The sequence below is a fragment of the Crinia signifera genome, chromosome 8 (assembly GCF_055691185.1).
Source record: "Crinia signifera chromosome 8, ASM5569118v1, whole genome shotgun sequence".
NCBI classification, from domain to species: domain Eukaryota; kingdom Metazoa; phylum Chordata; class Amphibia; order Anura; family Myobatrachidae; genus Crinia; species Crinia signifera.
The window spans coordinates 44,479,712-44,506,046 of record NC_139224.1 but is presented as its reverse complement, the minus strand read 5'-3'; the positions used below and the strand labels follow the sequence as shown (position 1 = coordinate 44,506,046).

Here is a 26,335-nt window from a genome sequence, read left to right as displayed (position 1 = left end):
AAACTGGATCACAGGAACCCATGCGTTTGCCCATATCCGATGCTAAATTACATGGTTTCCGTTTGAGAACTGGTTATAAAGAGAAAGTGATCATCAAATTGGTTGCTATTGGTTACAGAATCCTGTGTCCTGTACAGCAGTTTTCAGAAACATCCGTCAGATCTTGCAACATAGGGGTATATGCAATGCCCTGATGGTGAGCTATGACGGTGAGCAGTTCCGACAGCTCGCCGTCACTATTCAACCCCCCCCCCCATTTGCTTGCGGTTTCTACCTCGCCAGCACCCTGAGGCGAGGTGGAAACAGCGAGTGTGCCCATTAAAACGGCGAGGCTTGCCACAAAATGCAGCAGGCTCGCTGTATTTGTGTCGAACCTCGCTATTTAATGGTGAGGATTTCCCCAGGATGTTGAATACGGCGAGTGGCCGGCAAGGGGGCTAGACGGCGAGGATGGTTTTTCCTTGTCAAAAAAAGCCATCCTCGTACGAACAACACTTGCCGCCACTTGACGAAGACATTGAATATAACCCATAATCTCCACTTTCTCAATACCTCTGTTTTCTTTGTTATTGAAGATAAAGAATGAAACCGGGATGGATATAAAAGAATATAAATTATTTATCTTTAGATCCTATGAATAATTACAGTACTTTATTATTACAATGCAGTAGTCCTTTCTTTTACAGTGTCATTTGCATTTATTGTACATGCTCTTTACTAAACAGGTGCTTGTACATTATACATCTCCCTCTGTAGACATCAGCGCTTTGTGGATCAATGCCAATACTGTCTAGGCTATTACAGGAGCACAATGTTAGCACCATCTGCAAAACAACAATGGTTCCTTGTGAACGTTCTTCTTCGTTAGGTTAGGACAACTGTGAGCCCAGGAGACAACCAAGTGTTTGCCTTCATGCATATACATGTAGAAGTTTTACATGAGATTCCATAGTCACCGATGTTGGAGGGGTTCCCCTGGTCAGCAGGGAGTCTCTGCCATTGTGTTTCCACACGCACCCAATGGGGTAATTGTATAGTAGAACACAAGTTGGACATTGTGTTGTTCCCACTGCTCATGCTCTGTGAGATACAGTCGTATGCAAATCAATTGTGGTATAAGGGGCAGAACTGGTGGTAATGCGGAATTCAGGTCAGTGAGTTTGTGTTGAGGGAGGGTCTAGGTTGCAGACTAGGTTGAGTTGTGGGCGCACATAATTACACGCTATTGGTCAGCTCTGTGGGAGAGGCATGGACAGATTTACTGTTCCTCAACCTCTAGTTATCAAGGCGACAAGTATTCAATAATAATGGATAATGGGGAAGCAACTGTAATAAAACAATGGTTAAACTGGACAAATGACCATGGAAGAATTGTATTGCTTCTAAAGAACTAATGTACTTTGTGTTATTTCATATGTACGGTAACCTATCAGCTCTGATCTTTGTCATAACGCCTAACACTTAGGAAAAATGAGGACAAAACCACTCAAACTTGCCTCCAAATTCTACCTGATCTGCCAAAATACTTTTGTGTATATCTCAATCCATTTTGATGTTTATGAATAGACAGTTGGGAGTATAATTAAGTACAGTGTTGTCCAAATACAACCTTTAGGGCAGGTCAGTCTTAATCTATTGGCATGCTGGGCAGCTACATAGGACCCCACAATTTTAGGGGCCTCCAAGCAGAGGCAGGTAATGGTCACACAAACAGAACGTCCAGGCAGCATTCTCTACCGACCTCCCAGCCTGCAGCCAATGAATGGTTGTCAGTTATCTACCAATCAAAATCCAGCATTCACTATCTGCTTCCCCGCCTGCAGCCAGATAGTGAATGGTTGACAGCATGTTGATTGGTGGATGGCTGGAGTTATCTACCAATCAAAATCCAGCATTCACTATCTGCTTCCCCGCCTGCAGCCAGATAGTGAATGGTTGGCAGCATGTTGATTGGTGGATGGGTGGAGTTATCTACCAATCAAAATCCAGCATTCACTATCTGCTTCCCCGCCTGCAACCAGACAGTAATTGGTTGTCACCATGCTGAATTATGAGTGTCTGGGGCTATTACTTTAAAGCTAGGGGAGGACCCTTGACATCCCCAAACTTTTGACCCCCAAGGGTGCTTAAAAGGCAAGGATCTCCAGGTCATCCCCCCCGGTTCAAAGATGTGGGTGTGCCCCTTTCTCCATGGGATCATCCAATGCATTCTCTGGAGAACTAAATCTCCAGATCCCCACAAAGTTAGGGAGTCTCCACCAACTTGGGTAGAGGGTCACCCAGAGGTCAGCATCACTACCCCAAAACCCTTAACAAACCAAGAGGTGACACACACAAAAAAAAAACATGAATGGATGATGTGTAGGTGCCAAACACTAGCAAGGCATCAGCCTTTGGGCCAGGAACCTAAAAGTTGTCCTTTCCCCAGCCAGAAGGCTGTGGCACAATTAAATATAATTCTGCCTGAAAATAAAAAAGGAAACTACGGTACACTTGATATTTGCCAAAAGGACAGGAAACTGTTCTGCTTGGTTGCTATGCATTGCTAGACATCTATTACTTAGATATTTATTACTAGTTATTGAACAAACATAGGACTTGGGGGGGGGGGGGGGTTTGCTTGCACATGTGCCAGTATTATTTCCATTTAGAAATATCTTGGTAAATTCTCAGCTATGGTATATATAATGGCCTGAGAAACTATTAAGCAATTCTGTGGCAGATATCCCAGATAAATCTCCAAGGGTAGCATTTACTACCATGCCAAAATCACAGAATAAGCACAGAGGTTGATGCTGAGATGGACTTGCATGTTTCCAAAAAGGAATCTCTAAAAGAATGCAGGTATAAGCAGGGCCGACGCCACCACTAGGCAGATCTAGGCATTTGCCTAGGGCGCCGGCCTCTGGAGGGTGGCACTTTGAAGTATCATATGGAAGTGGCACCCCCAGAGGAGGCAGGTGAGCGTTCCCCTGTCCCCCGTTCCGCCCCGGCCAGACCGGGTCAGAGGCGGGAGAAGCTGGCCAGTGCTGCAGGGAGAAGTAGGGAGAGAAGCTGGACAGTGCCGCAGGGAGAGAAGCTGGCCAGTGCCGCAGGGAGAAGTAGGGAGAGAAGCTGGACAGTGCCGCAGGGAGAAGTAGGGAGAGAAGCTGGACAGTGCCGCAGGGAGAAGTAGGGAGAGAAGCTGGACAGTGCCGCATCCGCCCTCCCCTCCGTGGATCACTGCAAATGACGCACCCGCAACCCCCCAGTGCCGTGGAGCAGGTAGATGGCGGGCGCACTCTACCTCCCCCCCCCGGGTCAGAGAGGAGGGGGGCGGGGCGCTGAGAGAGGTTACACCGGCCCTGCGTATAAGCCAACTTAACCCCATATGCAGAGGTGCAGGCATCACAAGACGCATCCAGCTCTGCTATAGACGTCTGTGCACTAAGGTCCTGATTATGATCTGAGAATACAGACAGAAAGAGTAGGTACCTCAGCACCTGGGCAACAGCATGCTACATTGCAGATGGGGCAGAGATTTAGATGTGAGAAGGGTGTGTCCAAACTGTTATCTAATTTGCAGTGTAAAAAATAAAAAATGAATGTTCTCAAATATCCCTACAAAGTGATACAGTATATGCACTAGCAACGCAGAGAGCAACTATCTGCAGCAGAGGTATATTCACGATCAGCCAATCAAAGCGGCTAATAAGGGCAAGAAAACAATTGTCATCATCAGCGCGTATTTGCACCAGCAATTGATCGGCTGAATGACAGGTGTATATGCATCCCCACAGGGCCAAAGCTAGGGGTGGCGAGCAGTGGTGCCTCACAGAGGGCCTTATTCAGATGTGGACAGAATCAGCATCCATGGAAGCAGCAGTAATGCTCAGATATGGTACTGCAGCAGGAGGGGACTGTTATAGGTAGGCGCATATACAGTATGTGTGACCCACTTCTGCATCTGATAATGCAGCATCGGATCACTTGCAACACTATCGGCCGGCTGTGTGAGGCCATGTAGGTCAGGAAATCTCTGTCGGGTGCCTTGGCCTGGATTAGCTACCTGCAGCCAGAATCGTTGCTGTGGTGCTGCCTAGAGCCCCATCTGGACGAGGCAGACATGCACACTACAGCTCTTACAGGCCCCCGACGCTCAGGGCAGTGCTGAAGTTCCCAGCTCCTATCGATGATGTCAAGCACTCAGGGTGAAGAACTTGACCTTACACTTACTCAGCTTGCAGTATTCCCTTCCATGTCCCATCTCTCCTATTGAAAACAGATGTATTACAAGCGAGTAAATCTGCATACATACTTAAAGTTATGGGTCCCATTGTGGACATGCACTGTTCAAAACTGATTTGATGTCACGCAAACAGGCATTGGCCCACCTCCGCATCATGCCCACGGTGCCTAAGCTGATTTATACATAGCGTTACCTGCAGAACATTGCTTCCAAGGCACAATATCTATACATAGTCCTATACTACTCACATCACAGCCAGCATCACCCAGACAGGTATAATGACCATGCTTTACCAGTGATCCAGATCAGAGCGTCACCCGTACTACCGCTGTATATTTCTGCTGCTCACATTGTACAGTAAACAGACTGAAATAATCTCACATTTATAGAGTGGTTTAAAGTGTTCCGTTCTGTGTGTCAGTATTATTGTGGGTGGCAACCGGACTGCAGGCTTTAGAAATACCCCCAGGTGCCATGTCCGACCGTACACATCTGAATGACCACCAAGGAAATACAGCAGCATTAATCAGTGTCCATACACAATGCTCTGCAGCCTTTGCTGCAGTTGGAATCATCTGCATATGATCAGTTCTGGTCTCGTGTTCGCAAGGAACTAATCTACTTTCCTAATAGGTCTACAAGATCCCCCTGAGTAGCTCAGAGTAATACAGTATAGAGAGAGGAGCATTCGGTGTCCTGGGCATTCCTGCATTTTAATCATGCTTTTTATTGTTCTCTGTGTTTTGCAGGGAGGATATAAAGTCCACCATGAGTTTAGCGGACTTCCTGGGTCGCTCCATCACCACGGAGTGGCCGCAATTTTCAAGTATCTCCACTTGGCTTCCGGGTATTGCGCTGGACAAGACTTCCGCCCCGGAAACATCGAGAACCTGAGATACAAGAATAAAATGCGGTGTTACAGAGAGTGTCACTTGTGTGTGTATTATAGCAGAGAGCAGTCAACTTGTGGTTTATGTTGCTCCTGTAACATGATACTAGCTACATCAAGATTGGGTCCGACGTGTTCTACTTGGGTCTCAACGCTAACACTATTAGGCTTCTAGTATCGGTACACTACATGGAACAGTACTTACACATAAAATACTAAACATGAATGTCCAAAGGGTGGGAAAGGTAAAAATCCAATTTATGGCGGGATGTAATGATGCCCAAGTGTGGGGACCGTGCGCAGGTGCGCCAACGGGCCAGGGGGGGAAAAGGGGCATGGCCAACGTGAGAGGGCGTGGTCATGCCCCTGTGGGAAAAAAATGTCAATGGGGTTCAGGCTAGGTGCAGGTGGCCGACTGTCTGGTGGGTGGGACACCCGCTCAGGGAGAGAGAGGACAGGCTGCCGTTGCATCTGTCTCTCTCCCCAGCTCAGCACATGGCACTGAGCAGCCGGTGCTGAGCTGGGGAGAAAGGCTGTGATGCAGTCGCAGGCTGTCCACTCTCTTCCCACTGCCCAGCTCCATGAAATGGGGAAAAGGGGAGCGGGACCCGGGTAAAAGTACCCCCACCCCCTCTCGGCACTACTGGCTGCGCAACATACTGGGGGAAGGGGGAGCGGAACCAGGGTAAAAAGTACCCCCCCTCTCGGCACTACTGGCTGCGCAGCATACTGGGGGAAGGGGGAGTGGGACCCGGGTAAAAGTACCCCCATCTTGGCACTACTGGCTGTGCAGCATACCAGCATAACTGACTTTTTTTTAGAAGGCAAAACTATGCCTTGTAAATGATTGCTCCTTTAAAAAATCCATCCAGGCTCGGCCAGCATCCCGCAAGGCATTCCACCATAGTTGCACTGTTCAGGGTTTAGCACTTACTCTTCCTGCAGGGATATGGTTGCCCAGATGGATGCACCCAGCTAAGCATCTGTGTAATCCCTTTTGTCTTGCCCTCCCATTTAGAATGTAAGCCCACATGAGCAGGGCCCTCTTCCCTGTGCTTTTCCTACTCTCCCTAATCTACCTTCTACTCCATACTCCCTCCAATGGCATCAAATGACCTGTCGACAGAAAGTCATGTTGACTTTTTCACCTGTCTACATTCTAGATGTCGGTATTTTGACCGTGTTGGTATTTTAAATGTCGGTATTTTGAATGTCGGTATTTTGACCTTGTCGGGATTTTGACTGTCGGTCAATGGTTGTCGGGATTTTGACCGTCAGGATTTGGACTGCATCCCGTTTATATACCCTGTGCTATATTGTGTTGAACTGGAACTCACTATGTCCTTGTTATGCCTATTTGTTTATGTAGTCTGCATACATACATACATACATACATACATACATACATACATACATACATACAGTATACCTTACATCAAGATTGGTACTAATTTAAAGGCAAGAAAAGTATCTGTTGAACAATTATATAAGCAATTATATAAGCCAAAGCTGTGTTATCTAGTGGAAGTGCGTCACTGTAGTGTGATGGGTGTATCACACTGCTTATGAATGTAAAAGCAGATTTGGGTGGAGCTTCTCTATCTCCCATTATGCTGAACAAGAGCAGGAGATGACAGGTGCGAGCAGTCTCTTTCAATTAAATAACAAGTTGAATGATAGTATGCACCATTGTTTTAAATAACGTTTTTATTCCAGTTGTGTAATTTATAGGGTATCGTTATCGCACTGCCCACATGTGCACGTACTGTAGATGAAGAACAAAGCAACTTACTTGGTCCTGTCTGCCCCAGATGATCTGAGTCGGAACGGTAATTTTCTTCATATTTTCATGTAGCATATGACGTGATTTTTCAGACACCATATCTATAAATACTGAATAGAACAATGTGTGTTAAATCATATAGCATTATCCATGTGCCACTACAATATGGAACAAAAAACACCCTCATATGTGATACAAAACTCTTGGTACTTGTGTATTATCACGGCGCCCCCGATATGTGATCGCGCAAATTTTTTATTGCATCGCATGCCATACACCCGATGCACTGCGATGCGATTTTAGCCCCCTATGCCATGATAAATTGTATAAGCACCCTAATGGGTGCTTACAATGTTAAATGCACCCCCATGCCACCCCCCAGTATAAACATGAACCCGAAGAATGGCGAGCGCAGCAAGCCCGCGTGGGGCGGCGGTACGCGTCCTCCGACCTTTTCATACCCCCACTATACACGTCGGCGTGGAGTTGAATTTATAAAGTGTGGCGAGCGCAGCGAGCCACCGTGGCCAAAGCGTTGGGAGCGCAGCGAGCCCCGCGCGGGGACACGTATACCTGTGAAGTTATGCGCGGCCCCTCGCTGCGCTCGCCACGCTTCGGGCTCGGTGGCTCGCTGAGCTCGCCACACTTTATGAAATCAACTACACGCCGACGTGGATAGTGGGGGTATGAAAAGGTCGGAGGACGCGTACCGCCGCCCCTCGCGGGCTCGCCACGCTTCGGGGGGACGGCTTGCCGGGAGATCTTCTGTCTTCTGAAGATCTCCCGGCAAGCCGTCCCCCTGCACCCGACTTCAACTCTCTCTGCGGCCGTCTAACAACTTCCGGCCACTTCCGGTTCCATCGGGATAGACGGAGCATCAGCGTAGCGGCTGCCGCACACCAGTGTGATCCAGCCGGTCTCTACGCTTGGAAGCCCTCTAACAAACATCATCCCAAAGGAACCCAGGAACATCCAGAGAAGATAACACCAACGAAAGTAGGGTTAGCTAGGGTCAGACGCACCGGAACGATCACCACTCCATAACAATACCTTTTCAAAAAAGGGTGTAAACATTCACTACTAATCCTTTTAATCCCTACAGGTACCATTTTAATTTAATTCACTTTAAGAAAGCCATATTGCCACTATCCAATCTTAATTTATATCCATTCCAATTTATTTTGATATTATTAGCGCTCCTTCAAAAAAACCTATTCCTTCCAAAACCTATTGGAGCTGCTCTATATACCCACAAGCGCGGCAACCACGCAAAATTCCCCAAACATCGTCACCTATTATAAATGATACAGCAGTATCTAATGAAATACCCAGAATTAACCACTAACGGTTTCATTCGCTATTAATACAGTATGTGCTGGTGTTCCAATAAAATATAGTACAACTTACATTTACGGTAGAATTCATTGTGAGGAATGCGAACATCCACAAGTCCTTGCAAGACCTGGGAACAAAGAGATATAGCAAACTGAGAAACTGAAAATAATACAGTATGTTCTGTACAGTGCAAACTACAGTAGCTTTATACAAAGGCACAAGGAGCTGCTGACCCTCAGTGCTCACAACCTTCCCCTCCCTCAGCCGAACCCTAACCGCCCCCTTCTGCAGCCTAACCCTAGCCGTCCCCTCCCAGAGTCTAACCCTAACCTTCCCTTCGCCTAACACTAACCCAACGCTCTTGTAGCCTGACCCAAACTGTCCCTTCCCACATCCTAACCTTCCTCTTCTTCAGCCTAACACTAACCCAACTCTCCTGCAGCCTAACCCTAACCATCCTCACCCACAGCCTAACTTTCCCCTCCCTCAGCCTAACCCTAGCACAATGCTCCTACATCCTAACCCTAACCGTCCCCACCCAGAGCTTAACCCTAACCTAACCTTACTTTCCCTTAGCCTAACCCAACGCTCCTGCAGCCTAATCCAAACCGTCCCCTCCCACAGCCTAACCTTTCTCTTCCTCAGCCTAACCCTAACCCAACTCTCCTGCAGCCTAACCCTAACCCTCCCCTACCACATCCTAACCTTCCCCTCCCTCAGCCTAACCCTAACCCACCGCTCCTGCAGCCTAACCCTAACCGTCCCCATCCAGAACCTAATCCTAACCTTACCTTCCTTTGGAGACTAACCCACCGCTCCTGCAGCCTAATCCAAACTGTCCCTTCCCACATCCTAACCTTCCTTAGCCTAACCCTAACTTAACGCTCCTGCAGCCTAACCCTAACCATCCTCTCCCACATCCTAACCTTCCCCTCCCTCAGCCTAACCCTTACCCACTGCTCCTGCAGCCTAACCCTAACCGTCCCCACCCAGAACCTAACCCTAACCTTACCTTCCTTAGCCTAACCCTAACCTTACGCTCCTGCAGCCTAACCCTAAACTGTCCCCTCCCACAGCCTAACTTTCCCCTCTCTCAGCCTAATGGTGTGTATACACGGGTACAATCAGCATGAGATTTTGATTATATAGTCCAAATTGCATGCAGATCGCACAGGTTTTTTACCTTGCACTCCCGATGCGCGCTCCCGTGACTATATAGTGCAGATCTAATGTAGATTGTATGAATTGTATGTAAAAAGTACAGAGATAGCAAAGATTGCATAGCACTCGAATCTTAAATCGAATAGCAAGGGAATCTCACCATGTGTACACAGAATAACCCACCGCTCCTGCAGCCTAACCCTAACCTTCCCCACCCTGAGCCTAACCATAACCCCTATACACAAGGCTGTATAATATGCAGTATTTTTGCACTCACAGACTTTAGTAAAGAGATGCCAGCGTGATACCAGTTATAGAAAGAATTAAGGTGACCTAGATATGCAGTTCCTGTTAAATAGGATAAATCTAATATTATTACGCAAATATCACACATGCCCTACAATGTTACAGGGATGCCAGGATGCTCGATTAGAATTGGGTACTGAATAAATAAAAGACTTTAAAATGTTTCCTACATCACAGGTGCTCATGTTTCCCAGTGTGCTGGGATTTGCATAACCAGGATGTGCATCATTGTTGACTCTTAGGATTATGTGCGGTAGATAAGTGTCCTTTGGGCGGTCTCCGCCGATCTGTCCTGTTGGCAGACACACTTCATCAACCGGTCCTGGTGTGAGTCAGACTCCGCGAGTTGGAGCAGAAATGTCACCAGAGCCAGTTTATACTGGAAATAATTACAGCTACAGTTTGCTATGGCAAATGCCCCTCACATGTACAGATATGCCTAAATTATAGAAGACGTTCCTGCGTTCCACACACATTTCTCCTGGATAAGTCCTTACAAGTCCCGCTCCCACTGCCACCTAATTACTCCCAGTTTGGCCGCATGTGGAGATTTGACGGAGGGACATATGTATCAAACCATGGAGAGAAAAGTGGAAACAAAGTACCAATCAACCAGCGCCAGCTGTAAAGTGACAGCTAGGAGCTGCTTTCTTAGTACTTTATCTCTCTCACTTTATTTACCTCTAAGATTTGATACATCTGCTCCCGATTTCCATATGAATCATATTAAGTGCGAACGTTTTGCTGCAGATAATTCGCAATACTAAAGACCGCAAAATACGTCTGCCGTATGCCTCCACCTCCTGATACACATTGGACTTGGTTATTAGGGCACAGGCGCCCTAAATAAATATGGCCCCAGGAGTATGAGAACAAATCTGTATGTATTTTTCAATGACATTTATTTTGAAAGTCCCAGAAACTGCCTTTTTTTCCCTCTCAGGAAAAATGGCTGACTATTGCAACTTGAAAATATAAAATATATGTATTTACTGCTATAATTGTGACGTTGCAAGTCGCCTTTGGAACTGCATCAGCATTTCATAGAACATGTACAGTATTCTCTGTTCTGTGAATCAACCTTACACAGCTTTAGTGCACCATTTTTCTTTCAACAGTGACACTTGTGACAGCCATCTTGGAGTCTGAACACATATTTATGAAAAATCTATAAATCCTTTTAGTCAGGAGAGAATATGAACGCTTACCTGCTGGGGGATCTTGAAGCGGACATAAGAACACAGTTTCAGCATCTGCTCCATCTCGTCTGCTGTGGACGGGATTAGGGGAATTTTCTGGTCATCGCCAGATTCTTCCAAGTCTTTCATATGTTTCAAAAATTTACTCTGAGTCGGATATTGCAAGCCTGATTAATGGAGGGGGGGGAGGAGACAAAAAACAGAATTATTTTTGAAGACAACAGATAACAATAGCTTGTCGTCAGTTGCGCAACGTGTCCGGATAACATTCTTTTGATGCATTTAAACTGAAATTGTCTATATAAAATCACAATTTCTTGTTCTAGATCAACAATAAAAAGCAGGATTCCTTTGCTAGCACATATTGCGCACATGCGTTGTGGCCCATAAGCATGCACAGTTCATCGATAATCACCCGCTGTGGGAATTCGCACAGCAGCGGTCAGGCCCGTATCGGGTCATTTATCTCTGAATAGCAACTAAATAATATTCATTAAAGACAGCTGTTGTTTGACCACACTGTAAATGTCAGCCTAGGGCAAGTAAAGTTTGTTGGCACCTAATAAACCATAGGCACACTGGCTAAGGGTCTTCTCTTCCAGGGTACAATAATAGATCCGGGGACGCTGCATCTAACAGTATTATTATAATTCTCCCACTATCTCCAACAGCATTGGTGAAACCGAGATCACCTCCACCGACCAAACGCGCTGCCTCTATGTCATCATTGACTCCTCCCTCTCTTTCACCCCCCACATTCGTGCTCTCTCACAGTCTTGCCGCTTTCACCTACGCAACATCTCACGCATCAGACCATTCCTCTCCACTGACGCGACCAAAATTCTCATTCACTCTCTTGTCATCTCCCGCCTTGACTACTGCAACATCCTTCTCTCCGGGCTACCTCTCGCCCGCCTTGCCCCTCTCCAATCCATTCTTAATGCCACTGCTAGGCTCATCTTCCTCTCCCACCACTCTACATATGCCTCCCCTTCTGTCTATCTCTTCACTGGCTCCTCATTCCTTTCCGAGTTCACTTTAAACTCCTCACCACCACCTACAAGGCTCTCTCCTCCTCCACCGCTCCTTACCCCTCTTCACTGATCTCTATCCACACTCCCTCCCGTCCTCTTCGCTCCACCGCTGCCTGACCTCTCACCTAATCACCTCCTCCCACTCCCGTGTACAAGACTTCTCTTGCGCTGCCTCTCTGCACTGGAACAACCTCCCGCCACCCATCAGGCTTTCTGATTCCCTTACCTCCTTCAAACGCTCCCTCAAAACCCACTTCTTCCAACTAGCCTATCCCTCCTCCTAACCTCTTTGGCTCCTCCTATACTGCCTACCCTACCCCTCCATCTGTTCCCATCCATTCCTACTTATCCTATTGTTTTTCGTTCGTCCACCCACCTCCTTTTAGTATGTTAACTCTTATGAGTAGGGCCCTCCTTCCAAACGTGCTCACCCTATCTCTTTACCTCACCAGTGTTCCTGCCCTGTTCTTCCCTTCCTCTACTTCATCTTCAGTCTCCTCGACAATTTCGACACCTACTTAGGAACTGATGCTGATTTTAGTTCTGCCAGCTATACCCCTATTTATGCTGTATTTTATCAACACACCCTGTACGTTACCTTGTAATTTGTTTTTTTTGTTTGCTTTGTACGGCGCTGCGGACACTTTGTGGCGCCTTATAAATAAACAAACTACTACTAATTTTTATCACTTATTTATATAGCGCACACATATTCTGCAGAACTTCACAAAGAATATTTCACCATTCACATCAGTCCCTGCCCCGGTGTAGCTATATATCAGCGCTGCCTAGAGCAGGGGTTCTCAAATTCGGTCCTCAGGACCCCAGACAGTTCACGGTTTCCAGGTCACCCGGCAGGTGCACAGGTGCACTCATTACTCATTGACACATTTAAAAAGATCCACAGGTGGAGCTAATTATTTCACTTGTGATTCTGGGAGACCTGCAAAACATGCACTGTGTGGGGACCATGGGGACCGAGTTTGAGAACCTGAGTTCTAGAGGGTGAACGAACTGTTATTCCTACCAATGCGCCACAATTCAATGAACTGAAGAGGAATTATGCTAAGTGCAGTTTGAGTTGATATAGAGAGCTCAGTCTATTTAGAAATGGGTCTATCCTTTGTGGTACAAAACACATCTGGTAATCAAGGCTGTATGTAAAGTAAGATACATGGTTTTACCTGCAGGACAGATGAGAGACAAACTGCAGATGTCAGAGGGGTACTGGGCAGCGTACACCCCAGCGACACATCCTCCCATTGATGTACCAACAAGATGGAATGGATTCTTGTTCAAATGTATACTCTCAACAAACTGTCAAGGAAAATAAGCACATGTTTGTGTTACATATAATCATACACATATACCATGTCTATAAGATAACTAGTAAATCACTTAAGAGGTGATTTCAGGGCATTTTCTAAGTTATCTTGTTCGCTTAGAAAATGCCCCTACATCGCTCCATGTGTAGGGGCCATAGCGATAGAGATGCGTCACTTTCGCCCAGGGATTAATGTCCAGCATGCTGGATAAATCTCTCTGATCAGGGCCAGTGTCCTTACAGGAGAATACTGTCCCTGACAGATCACTCAGCACACAGCACTGTGCAGCGCTGTGTGCTGAGCGATCCTGAGTGATCTACATTGCTCAGCAGTGTCGTCATATGTGTAGGCCCCTTACGGAAGCTGACAATCTTCTGCTTTATATCAGTTAATTACTAGCTTTATTCCCACAAGTGGAGTAGAAGTAATATGGTTTGCAATATTTTGAAAATAGACATAAAAAAATCCAAACAACAACATACTGGTATACTGTAGCTGCGTAAAAAAACGATATAATGTAGAACTGGCGAGCGGCGCAGCTTTTAATCGACTCAATGTACTGTCGCTCTATTTTTCAAGTACTAAATACATTATTTTTTACATTTTTATATAGCGTTCCCAATCTTTTCCTTCCAAGGGCTATTTCTTAAGATATTACAGCGGGTTTTAGAAAATTTGATTTTAAAAGTACTCTTGTGATGGTACCTTTGTAAAACCATATTTTCTTTACTCCTGTTAGGAAGGAGTAATTCGGATATACTTTTATTGCTAGAAATTAAAATAGCCACATTTAACTTTTAAATTACTATGGTGTCTCATTTTGATGTAATATCCTATAAATAATAATGGGGCTAGTTCAGAGGTGGACGCTATAGCTGCAGCAGGTGTGTATCTGCCTTTGTTTGGGGGGGGGGGGGGGGGCCTTTCCCACCTGGGACCTTTCCAGTTTATATAGATTTCAGAATTAAATTATAGGGTACATTTATGAAGCAGAGATAAGGGAGGAGACATGAGCCAGAGAAGTGGCCCATGGCAACCAATCAGCTGCTCTGTATAATTTTATATTATGCAAATTGTAGATGATACTTCAGTGCTGATTGGTTGACACTTCTCCTCTGAATCACTTCTCCTCCCTTATCAATGCTTCATCCAGCTGCCCCTATGTCCGATGTGTAGATATTTCAGAATAATTATACTAGAGAAGTAACTTTTGTAAATGGGTACTTGTTTCCTAGCAGGGTGCCCACTAAGCTATTTGCTTAGTGGGCTATTCTGCATAGTGAAATCGCATCGCACATCGCATTGCATGGCTTTTTGTGCCTTGCGATGTGTGCGATGCGATCTCAGTAGTTCATTTATTCACTGCACCCTGAGTGAAATCGCATCGCAGATGAGATCTCAGTAGTTCATATGGTAAAACACCTAAAACAGCACCACTCTTCACGTCACCCCGAAGCGTGGTGAGCGCAGCGGAACGTATCCCCCGAAATTTTCAAAACCCCACTATCCACGTCGGCGTGGAGTTGAATTTATATAGTGTGGCGAGCGCAGTGAGCCACCGTGCCCGAAGCGTGGCGAGCTCCGCGAGGACACGCGGATTACTTTACATGTATTCCGCATCCGCTCGCCATGTTCGGGCTCGGTGGCTCGCCACACTATATAAAATCAACTCCACGCCAACGTGGATAGTGGGGGTATGAAAAGGTCGGAGGATGCGTTCCGCCGCCCCTCGCGGGGCTCGCCACGCTTCGGGGTGATGTGGAGAGTGGTGCTATTTTAGGTGTTTTACCATATGAACTACTGAGATCTCATCTCATATCACATCTCACGCCACAAAAAAGGGCCATGCGATGCGATTTCACTCAGGGTGCAGTGAATAAATTAACTAAATTAACTACTGAGCGTACGTTGGAAATCTAAGCGCCCTGCTAGGAAACAAGTACCTGTAAATGTAACCACTTCGAAAACACACATTATAATGACAGTGCAAAAGACAGTATTCATTTTATCATCCTTATTAATTTTTTTCTCTAAGTCGCCTTAATTTTCTCTGAGCTTTTTGATTCCTTGCATTAAGAGAAAAGATGAACCAGATGGAATGTAATCGTGTTACGCACAGCATGACGGGGGGAGATTTTAATCTCTATAGAATCAGGCGGCAGTGGTAGATCTCTGGTGTGATGCGTTTATTCACAAGAGCAATCTATCAAAGTGCCATAAATGTGATTGTGTTCAGGATTCTCATTACACATTTACCATCCTTAAAATACATTCCTGGAGCATGCGGCACAATTGCCCAATATCCCCAGGGCTGCCAAGGTTAATGAAATTCAACTGTCCTTTTTTGTCACAAAAGGAGAGGGCAGCCAATTATATTGAAGCAGGGGGCCAAGGCAGCTGACAGGGTAGGAAAGGGGAGGGATAGGGGGTGGTACTAAAAGGTATGATGCGTTTGGGGAGTGGCGATTTCCGTGACCCTACCGGAAATTCCAGGAGGGAAGGCAACCATAGTACCCACATTTTAAAGAGCTGAATCCGCTCTTCAAAATAAGTTGAAACCAAAGAAGTAGGTTGCTGCATGGTGATCATAAGTGGTAGGTCTTGTTCCACTTATTATTTGTATACACTTTTTATGGGACAGTAAAAAATAGCAAATTAAAAAATGCCTGATCATCTACAAGTGCACATTTTGTTATGAAATTTTGTACCTGTACATGCCGCTGAAGACACAATAACTATTTATTTATTTATGGTGTTTATAAAACCCTTTCCCCCCCATTTTAATTATTTGCTATTATGGGGGACATTTACCAATATGAAAAACCTAGTTTTTCGTATTGGTATTTCCCCTACGACTGCATACGACTGTTTCAGTCGTATGCAAAGTCGTGTTCCGGAGGGGAATGTACAAAGCAGTCAGATACGACTGCTTTGTAACCCACCGATGTCATAGGAATTCGTATTAGCTGGCCATATATACGGCCGCTAATACGAATTCCTACAGGCAGTCTGCACGGATCAGTCAGATCCGTGCAGGCTGCATGGTGTAAAAAAAATAGAAAAATTAAATAAATTAAAAAAAAAACAGTGTGGGGTCCCCCCCACAGCCGTAACCAGCACCAGGCTGAAGGAGCCGGGGCCGGTAATTAAAAATCAGGGAACCCGACAAATAGGGGTTCCCCGATTTTTAACAACCAGCCCCAGGCTCCTGCTCTGGGGCTGGTTCCCAAAATACTGGGGACAAAATGACTAGGGGTCCCCCGTATTTTAAGAACCAGCCCCAGGCAAAACCAGCCAGCAGGGTAATGCCACAGCCGGGGGGAGACTTTTTATACAAGTCCCCCCGGCCAAAGCATTCATCCCTACCGACCAGTCAGCCTGGCCAGGGGCCCTGGGGGAGTGGGGGCCCCCCCAATGAAGGCCCCCCCCCCCTCCAGGACTTACCTGACCAGGCTGAAGCCTGGTACTGTCCCCGATGCCCCTGGGCGGTGGGCATCGGGCTGATTCAAGTGTAAAAAAAAGATTAAACTATTGTTTTTTACTGTGGCACTACAAGTGCCAGCAAGCTGGGACTTGGAGAACCACAAGTCCCAGCCTGCTGGGCATTAAAGGGCCCGCTGGCACTTGTAGTTCCACAGTTAAAAAAATAGTACACAAAACACACTGACACAAATTTTAAATAAAAGTTTAATACATACATTACACACATACTGATACTTACCTTTCTTGATCCCGTAGGTAGCCCTCTGTCCTGGTGTCCTGTGTCATCCTCCAGGTCCATGTCGGCGGTCCGTGTCGTCCTCCAGATCCATGTCGGCGGTCCGTGTCGTCCTCCAGGTCCATGGCGGTGTCCGGATCGAAGAAATTCATGTTGGAGCTGTGGAAGGAAATCCTACTCACCTGGTCCTGTGCTGAAGAAGTCTTGTCTTGGTCCGACGTAGTCCAGGTAATCTTCATGCTGTCGCCGGTCCCCGCACTGTCCGCATCGCACTGAGGAGAGATGCTGAAATATTTCATACTCGGCGCCTCTCCTCAGGATGATTTCTATTGGCCGCCTAGCGGCCAATCAGGAGCCGACTTTCTTGGCTCCTGATTGGCCGCTAGGCGGCCAATAGAAATCATCCTGAGGAGAGGCGCCGAGTATGAAATATCTCAGCATCTCTCCTCAGTGCGATGCGGACAGTGCGGGGACCGGCGACAGCATGAAGATTACCTGGACTACGTCGGACCAAGACAAGACTTCTTCAGCACAGGACCAGGTGAGTAGGATTTCCTTCCACAGCTCCAACATGGATTTCTTCGGACCCGGACACCGCCATGGACCTGGAGGACGACACGGACCGCCGACATGGACCTGGAGGACGACACGGACCGCCGACATGGACCTGGAGGACGACACAGGACACCGGACACCAGGACAGAGGGCTACCTACGGGATCAAGATAGGTAAGTATCAGTATGTGTGTAATGTATGTATTAAACTTTTATTTAAAATTTGTGTCAGTGTGTTTTGTGTACTATTTTTTTAACTGTGGAACTACAAGTGCCAGCGGGCCCTTTAATGCCCAGCAGGCTGGGACTTGTGGTTTTCCAAGTCCCAGCTTGCTGGGGAGGCTTGCTGGCACTTGTAGTGCCACAGTAAAAAACAATAGTTTAATCTTTTTTTTACACTTGAATCAGCCCGATGCCCACCGCCCAGGGGCATCGGGGACAGTACCAGGCTTCAGCCTGGTCAGGTAAGTCCTGGAGGGGGGGGACCCCTTCATTGGGGGGGGTCCCCACTCCCCCAGGGCCCCTGGCCAGGCTGACTGGTCGGTAGTGATGAATGCTTTGGCCGGGGGGGACTTGTATAAAAAGTCTCCCCCCGGCTGTGGCATTACCCTGCTGGCTGGTTCTTAAAATACGGGGGACCCCATGTCATTTTGTCCCCCGTATTTTGGGAACCAGCCCCAGAGCAGGAGCCTGGGGCTGGTTGTTAAAAATCGGGGAACCCCTATTTGTCAGGTTCCCTGATTTTTAATTACCGGCTCCGGCTCCGTCAGCCTGGTGCTGGTTACGGCTGTGGGGGGGGACCCCACGCCGCTTTTTTTTTAATCTTAATTTTTTTTCTTTTTTTTTACACTGCAGCCTGCATGGATCTGACTGATCCGTGCAGGCTTAAAGCAAATATGACAGGGAAAGCAGGGTGTATTTTCCTGTCATATTTGCGTGGGTGTTTTACACCACTTAGCAGCCGTATTATCAGTACGGCTGCTTAGTACATCAGGAACCACCATTCTTTTGAATGGTGATTTCTGTCGTATTCTATCGATGGTGTAGACCAGTGGTCGCCAACCCGTCGCTCGCGAGCTACCGGTAGCTCGCCTGAGCGTAACGGGTGGCTCGACCACTCTGCCCTCCTGCCCCCTCCCGTGTGTCCATCCGCCCGCCCGCCCTCCCGTGTGTCCGCTGCCTGCCGCCCGCCCATGTGTCCGCTGCCTGCCGCCTTCCCCTGCACAGTGCACACACTACTCACTTCGGAGGAGACAGACGCTGGAGGTCATATTTGACCTCTAGCGTCTGACAGGAAACACAGCGCTGCAGCGCTGTGCTCCCTCAGGCGCAGATACAGAGGGGGGCAAAGGGGGCACAGAGCAGCCAGCCCCAGCCCCACGCAGTGGCTGGGTATCGGACAGACCGCCGCAGCCCAATGTCTCCCGGCAGCCTGGAGCAGCCATCCCTGTGCGGTGAGTGTCAGAGGCTGGGTGTCAGCCAGACAGCCGCAGAACTCGAGCTCCTGGAAGCCTGGAGCGGCCAGACCCGCACGGTGAGTGTCAGCAAGCCTCCCATTACTGGAAGGCTGACTGCTGTGCTCAGTGAGATTATGTGCAGTGAGATTGTGCAGCATATTGTTCAGGGGCATTACAGTGTGCAGCATATTGTTCAGGGGCATTACAGTGTGCAGCATTTTATGCAGGGGCATTACGGTGTGCAGCGTATTATGCAGGGGCATTACAGTGTGCAGCATATTGTTCAGGGGCATTACGGTGTGCGGCGTATTGTGCAGGGGCATTACGGTGTGCGGCGTATTGTGCAGGGGCATTACGGTGTGCAGCGTATTGTGCAGGGGCATTACGGTGTGCGGCGTATTGTGCAGGGGCATTACGGTGTGCTGCGTATTGTGCAGGGGCATTACGGTGTGCAGCGTATTGTGCAGGGGCATTACGGTGTGCGGCGTATTGTGCAGGGGCATTACGGTGTGCGGCGTATTGTGCAGGGGCATTACGGTGTGCGGCTTATTGTGCAGGGGCATTACGGTGTGCGGCGTATTGTGCAGGGGCATTACGGTGTGCGGCTTATTGTGCAGGGGCATTACGGTGTGCGGCGTATTGTGCAGGGGCATTACGGTGTGCGGCTTATTGTGCAGGGGCATTACGGTGTGCGGCGTATTGTGCAGGGGCATTACGGTGTGCGGCATATTGTGCAGGGGCATTACGGTGTGCGGCGTATTGTGCAGGGGCTTTACGGTGTGCGGCATATTGTGCAGGGGCATTACGGTGTGCGGCATATTGTGCAGGGGCATTACGGTGTGCGGCATATTGTGCAGGGGCATTAAGGTGTGAGGCATAGTATCAGGGTCATTGGACAAATTTTAGTAGCTCTCCGGGAGGTTTTTTTTGTCTTTTTTTGTCTCGAGTAGCTCATGGTCAAATAAGGTTGGAGACCACTGGTGTAGACATTCGTATTTGTAAATACAAATACGAATGTTCCATCTTTAGGAATACGAATTGTTGTATTTTCGGGATTGTAAATCCTGAAAATACAAATGTGTAAAAAATAGTTGTATTTCTGCCTACGAATACACCTATTTTTTACGAATACATTTTGGTAAATTTCCCCATATGTGTACAAAAAGAGAATAAAAATGATTTCGGAATACTCAATGTCCTCTTAAATAAACAAGGTACAATACTGCACAAAAAATGTGCAAAAAATAGGTTCAGCACAGGACTGAGAAAACATTCAGCAGTGAAGTAAATAAATTGCCCAATATTGGATATATATATATATATATATATATAGATATATCTATATATATATCTATTTATATAGATATATCTATACTGTATATATCTATTTATATAGATATATCTATATATATATATATATATATATATATATATATATATATATAACCTGTGATTTATTTCAGCTTGTGCAGTTTGTTCTATTTTTACAAACGTGGAAATAGAAAACGGTACTTATGTAATATCTGGGCTCCCGGTTTTTTATGAGACCGCGTGTGCTCGCCACACTATATAAAATCAACTCCATGCGTAGTTGGATAGTAGGGGTATGAAAAAATGGGGTGCATTTAACATGGGAGCCCAGATAATACATAAGTACCTAGAAAACATTTATATATTTATTTATTTGTTCATTTATGACCACATAATACTCCACAGGCAAAACATCTCCAATGTAGCAGCACACTGACATGGGTTAAAATGACTGTTCACACTTTATTTTATATTTTTATTCATGAAATAAATCCATTCACTCCAGTCAGTAGCCACTCCCAAGCAGAACTGAAGCCAGTAATTAGCCACTCCCACGCAGAACTGAAGCCTGTCATTTCCCTGCAATCTACATTATATACAGTAAATACCTGGTGCACTCGTTTGACTTGACCGCTGAATGAGTAGTCATCTAAAGCTGAGCGTGTGGTTCCCTCATGGCCGGGCATGTCCATACAAATCAGGTGTAGATTTTTAGGAAGGAACTGTAAGGAAAAAGCAGCAATATATTATCCCTAAACAAGTACAGGTATAATATTGTATACAAGATTCAGCCACATAGAGCGGCCTCATTCAGACAGAGTCGCAGATATTTTGTCCGTTGCTATGTCTATTGCCATAGCCACGTCTAATGCTAATGCGGCAAACGATTTTGAGTTCCATATGAACCCTTTGAGTGCCAAGTAAATTTGTCAAATTAGGTGTGAAAATAGCCAAGCAAACCTTTGTATTCATTATAATGACCTGTAACGTTTACCTTATATAGAAAATAAAATGTTTAGGTTACAGGGGCAGTATCTACTCTGCATGAATATGAGCATGTGCAAACCCTGGGAGTGAACGCCTTTAATGACTTTCATACTCGCTGGGGCGTTCGCACCTGGATCGGTGGGAAGGGGGCTGGCATGGGACGCAGGGGACCGCCAAGTGTTTTATGGGTGTGCCCACAAAAACGGTGGGCTCGCCCATGGAAATGCTGGGCATCCCCTGCGAACGCAGTCATGCCCACACATCCTCAGAGAAGTCAGCTGACGTCACATGGCGCCAGTGCCCGCCCCCAATTCAGCAGATAGAGGGCATCTGAAAAGTATGTATAGACTTGCTTTTCAGAGCAGTGAATATACGCAGCCTAGTGAGCAGGTCTGAATTATGCCCATTGCTTCACTCCACTTTATCTCTCCAAGATTTGATCAAGCTCCCCCTAAATGAGTCGCAGGAACCCAAATGTCCAAATGTGCAGCAATTATTACTTAAATGCTACACACCAGATTTTTGACCAATACGTAACCTGATGAACCTCTCTGTCTATACATGTTTTATCGTTTGAGAAACACTTAACACTTAGGCCAATCATAGCTGTTGCCCAGCAGTTGTCAGATAAGTGCCAGTATATCCAGAGATAATGGGCAGCAGGCACTGATTCAACCCTATAATTAAATGAAAGGGACTGGCTGACACTTTGGGCCTTATTCTAGTTCACTCTTTCTGACAAAATCCTTCTTAGATGGACAAAACCATGTGCACTGCAGGTGGGGCAGATGTAAAATGTGCAGAGAGAATTAGATTTGGGTGGGGTTTTACTTCAAAGTGAGATCTATATTGCAGTGTAAAAATAAAGCAGTCAGTATTTTCCCTGCACAGAAACAAAATAACTTACCCAAATCTAATTCTCTCTGCACATTTTACATCTGCCCCCCCTGCAGTGCACATGGTTTTGTCCATCTAAGAAGGAATTTGTCAGAAAGAGTGAACTAGAATAAGGCCCTTTGTCCCAGCGATCATATTATTTATTTATTACCCTATATTTATATAGCGCCTACATAATCTGCAGTCCCTGCCCAGTAAAATTTACAATCTATGGGCCGATTCATGTCCTGTCCTTATTGTGTTCAGTGCTGCCAAGAGGTCTGCCGGGCCCTGGCAAAAAAGGCGTGGCACATCCCCTTAGTGGGAGGCGTGGCACATCCCCTTAGTGGGAAAAAATGATATATCATTTTTTACAGGCACGATCAGGGGGACAGTGAGCCTCTCAACCATGCAATTCGATAGGGGAGTGTAATGATGATCACCACCACACCCCCCAACCCCTCCCTCAGCAGCCTCTCTGCCGCACAGCACACTAAAGGGTGTCCTGTGCTGACAGAATGAGCTTTTCATATGCTGTGACATGCTGACAGGGGGAAGGGGGGGGTCCCCACCAGGCCCCTCCAACAAGCCTGGCCCGGGTATTTAGTACCCCCCCCCCCCCTCGGCGGCCATGATTGTGTTAAATATACAATGTACCGATGTTTGGTACACCGCACATTCACAGGATCCGTCCTCGATTTGTGTTGTCACTCACGAAGCAGCTGCAGGTGTCAAGTGATTGAAAGGCCTGATTGCTGTCGAGTGAATTTGCAAGCCATTCGATTATCAAACGATTCTACATGCATCTGGGTCGCAGCGCACGTGTGTGACGCCAAACAGCATAAAATAAACCATCATATTCTTTTTTCGCAATTGATTGGAATTCCTCGTTTGTGGACGTAACCGATCATTTCAGGGAGGGTCTGTGACGTCAGCTCCGGCCTCTGTCACCCTGTCTCGGGCGCAGAGTTGTGGAACGGTCAGAGTTATGCACACTTACACAGATTGGGAAAATCATTGGATGGTGACTGAGTTGTGAATTTATTTGCAGCTCAGTGATCGTTTTACAGACTTGCACGGGGCGGGATTTCACGGTGTCGGGGTGGTGCCTAACGGATCGCGACCTCTGCATGTTTGGGGGTGGGGTTCACAAAACTGGGGATTCAGAAGGTGTGCAGAGACCAGTATCTCAGTCTTCTGATGTTGGTGTCCTGGCCTCAGAGATGTAGCTGAAGCGGCCAGTCTGTGTAACCTCATTGTTACTCAGCCAGCCAATAGTACTGCAGAGTCATCCGATTCTTGGACTCCGTAGTTTGTCAAACAAGAGGGGTCTACTTATACCTGATGCCTCCGGCTGCACTACCATATTATTATTATTATTATAATTTTATTTATAAGGCGCCACAAGTGTTTCGCAGCGCCGTACAAAGGAACAATACAGGGAAACAAAACTTGGCATAACATTGAATAAATAACAAAAATACAGTACAAATAAAGAGCGCCACAGATCAATACACATTACAGCTTGGGTACAAGTAGTGAGGACTCAATCAACATACAACTAGAGGCTTGAGGCCAATAATGGAGAGGAGTATGCAGACGAAGATGGTCACTGAGTGTTGGAGTAAAGGAGAGCTGTGAGTGAGATGTGAAGAGAAGTGGGCTTTGACAACAGGAGGGAAGAGGGCCCTACTCGGAGGAGCTTACAATCTAGTAGGAAGGGGAGACAGACAGATTACAAGAGGTGCAAGCGAGGGGGTGGTGGTTAGATAGCAGGATGTAAACAGGAAACAGGCAAGGGGTCGGAGAACCAGCTGGTTTATGCAGTGGAAGGGTACGCTTTGATGAATAGGTGAGTTTTCAGTGCCCGTTTGAAGCTTTGCAAGGTCGGGGAGAGTCTAATGGAGCGAGGGAGTGCGTTCCACTGAAGGGGTGCAGCACGGGCAAAGTCCTGTACTCTAGCATGGGAAGCAGTGATCAGGGTGGAGGAGAGACGACAGTCGTCAGCTGACCGTAGAGGGCGGGAGGGTGTATGAATGGAGATGAGGTTAGAGATATATGGAGCAATGGAATTAGAGATGGCCCTGTAAGTGAGTGTGAGGTGTTTGAAGAGGATTCTGTAGGGGAATGGAAGCCAGTGCAGATTTTGTTGAAGGGGAGTAGCAGAATTAGAGCGGCGGGAGAGGAAGATAAGCCTGGCTGCAGCATTGAGGACAGATTGGAGAGGAGCTAGTTGGGATTGAGCAAGGCCGGTGAGAAGAGCATTACAGTAGTCAAGCCGTGAGATGACCAATGAGTGTATGATCAGCTTAGTTGCACTCTGTGAGAGAAAGGGCCTGATGCGAGCAATGTTGCGTAACTGGAACCGGCAAGAATGGGCCAGCGTTTGGATGTGGGGTGCAAAGGAGAGGGAGGAGTCGAGAGTGACACCCAGGCAGCGGAGTTGGGGAACAGGGGAGATGATGGTGTTGTTAACAGTGATAGAGATATTAGTAGGGGGCATAGCTCTGGGTGGGGGAAAGATAATAAGTTCGGTTTTGTCCATATTCAGCTTCAGAAATCGCTCAGACATCCAGGTAGAGATGGCAGCGAGGCAGTTGGAAACTTGAGAGAAAACAGTGGGGGACAGATCAGGAGAGGAGAGGTAGATTTGGGTGTCATCTGCATAGAGGTGATATTGGAAGCCAAAGGAGTTAATGAGTGCACCCAGAGAGGAGCATAGGCGAATCTAGAATTATGTTAATGGGTGGCCCCAGATCTAGATATAACAGTAGGGGACCTTTGCGCGGCGTAGCCGCGCGACAAAAAGGGGGCGTGGTCTCATGGGAGGAGGCGTGGTATCACAAAAAGGGGTGTGGTATTACACTTTAGACCATACACAGTAATGCCCATTACACATTTTAGCAAACTCCATAATACCCATTACACATAAAGCCACACGCCATAATGCCAATTACACATAATGCCCATTACACATTGTGCCACACATCATGATGCCCATTACATACTATATAACAAACCGTAATGCCCATTACATATTTGCCATATAAGTGCTGCTTACCTACGTGCTCATTGCTAGTGGGTTCTTGCTTGATGGCACCATAGTACCCATTACACATGATGCCGCACACCATAGTACCCATTACACATGATGCCGCACACCATAGTACCCATCACACATGATGCCGCGCACCATAGAACCCATTACACATGATGCTGCACACATAATGCCCCTTACACATGATGCTGCACACATAATGCCCCTTACACATGATGCTGCACACATAATGCCCCTTACACATGATGCTGCACAATGTAATGCCCCTTACACATTAAGCCACACATTATGCGTAATGCCCCCACATACCGCCACTTGTAGCGTCCCTTAAGCAATGCCCCCAAAAGTGCCACTTACTGTAAATTTTTATATGTGCCTTCGCTGCTGCTGCAGGGAGAGATGGAGAGCGGTGCAGCTGCTTCTATGGGAAGAGGAGCAGAGCGCAGCGCAGAGCACGCTCCCACTCCCCTCCTGGTGTCCCCTCTAGCCGAGTGGACATTTGAAATATTGTGCACGCTGTTGTTGTGCGTGATGTCGGGGGAGCACGCCGGGCGCCGGCACCACATGATTAAAGGGGGAGGGCTGAGGTGAAAGCGGGGAGAAGAATTGGAGCGGAAGCTGCAGGGGTGACAGTCATTGACAGCTGGGCAGAGAGCAGGGGGCTGCCTGGCTGTATTCAGAGCACTGCAGGTCACGTCTGTTTGAAATAATACCCCTTTCACAACAGAAAATGCAGGGATTTACCCGGGAATATGGTCCCAGGATCATGCAGGGACATTCCCAGGCTGACCCCTTATACACCAGCCTAGTCCCTGCATTTTCTGGTGTGAGGGGGAGAGACAACCACTCCCCTCTCCCTACCCCCCTTTAACCAACCAGCTTTATCTTCGGAACCAACTGACCCATTTACATGAGACCAGTATCATATTGAATAACTTTTGAGTTGGCTTCGAATGATTTTGGTCCCGAGAAACTGGGCTGTTTGGTTCCAGAGAAATCTGCCCTCAAAGAACATAAACAGTCATGAAATTACATTTAAGAAATGAAGAAAAATAGGTTTAACCTCAATATTCCTGGAACCAATTAACCCATATGGAGCCAGCCTGGTATCAGA

General features: G+C 47.0%; 1 protein-coding gene across 5 annotated transcripts in view; it reads right to left on the bottom strand.

The window, feature by feature from the left end:
• Nucleotides 1-600: 600 nt before the first annotated feature.
• ABHD6 (abhydrolase domain containing 6, acylglycerol lipase) overlaps nt 601-26,335 on the bottom strand; it is a 40,091-nt gene continuing 14,356 nt past the window's right edge. For all 5 annotated transcript variants that reach the window (XM_083156256.1, XM_083156257.1, XM_083156260.1 and 2 more), the window contains exons 4-9: nt 20,909-21,022; nt 13,120-13,252; nt 10,911-11,068; nt 8,308-8,362; nt 6,910-7,010; nt 601-5,118 (exon numbers count right to left, since the gene is read on the bottom strand). In XM_083156256.1, coding sequence (XP_083012382.1) covers nt 4,942-5,118; nt 6,910-7,010; nt 8,308-8,362; nt 10,911-11,068; nt 13,120-13,252; nt 20,909-21,022 — 738 coding nt within the window. In that variant the 3' untranslated portion in view covers nt 601-4,941. The remainder of the gene's footprint in view (nt 5,119-6,909; nt 7,011-8,307; nt 8,363-10,910; nt 11,069-13,119; nt 13,253-20,908; nt 21,023-26,335) is intronic.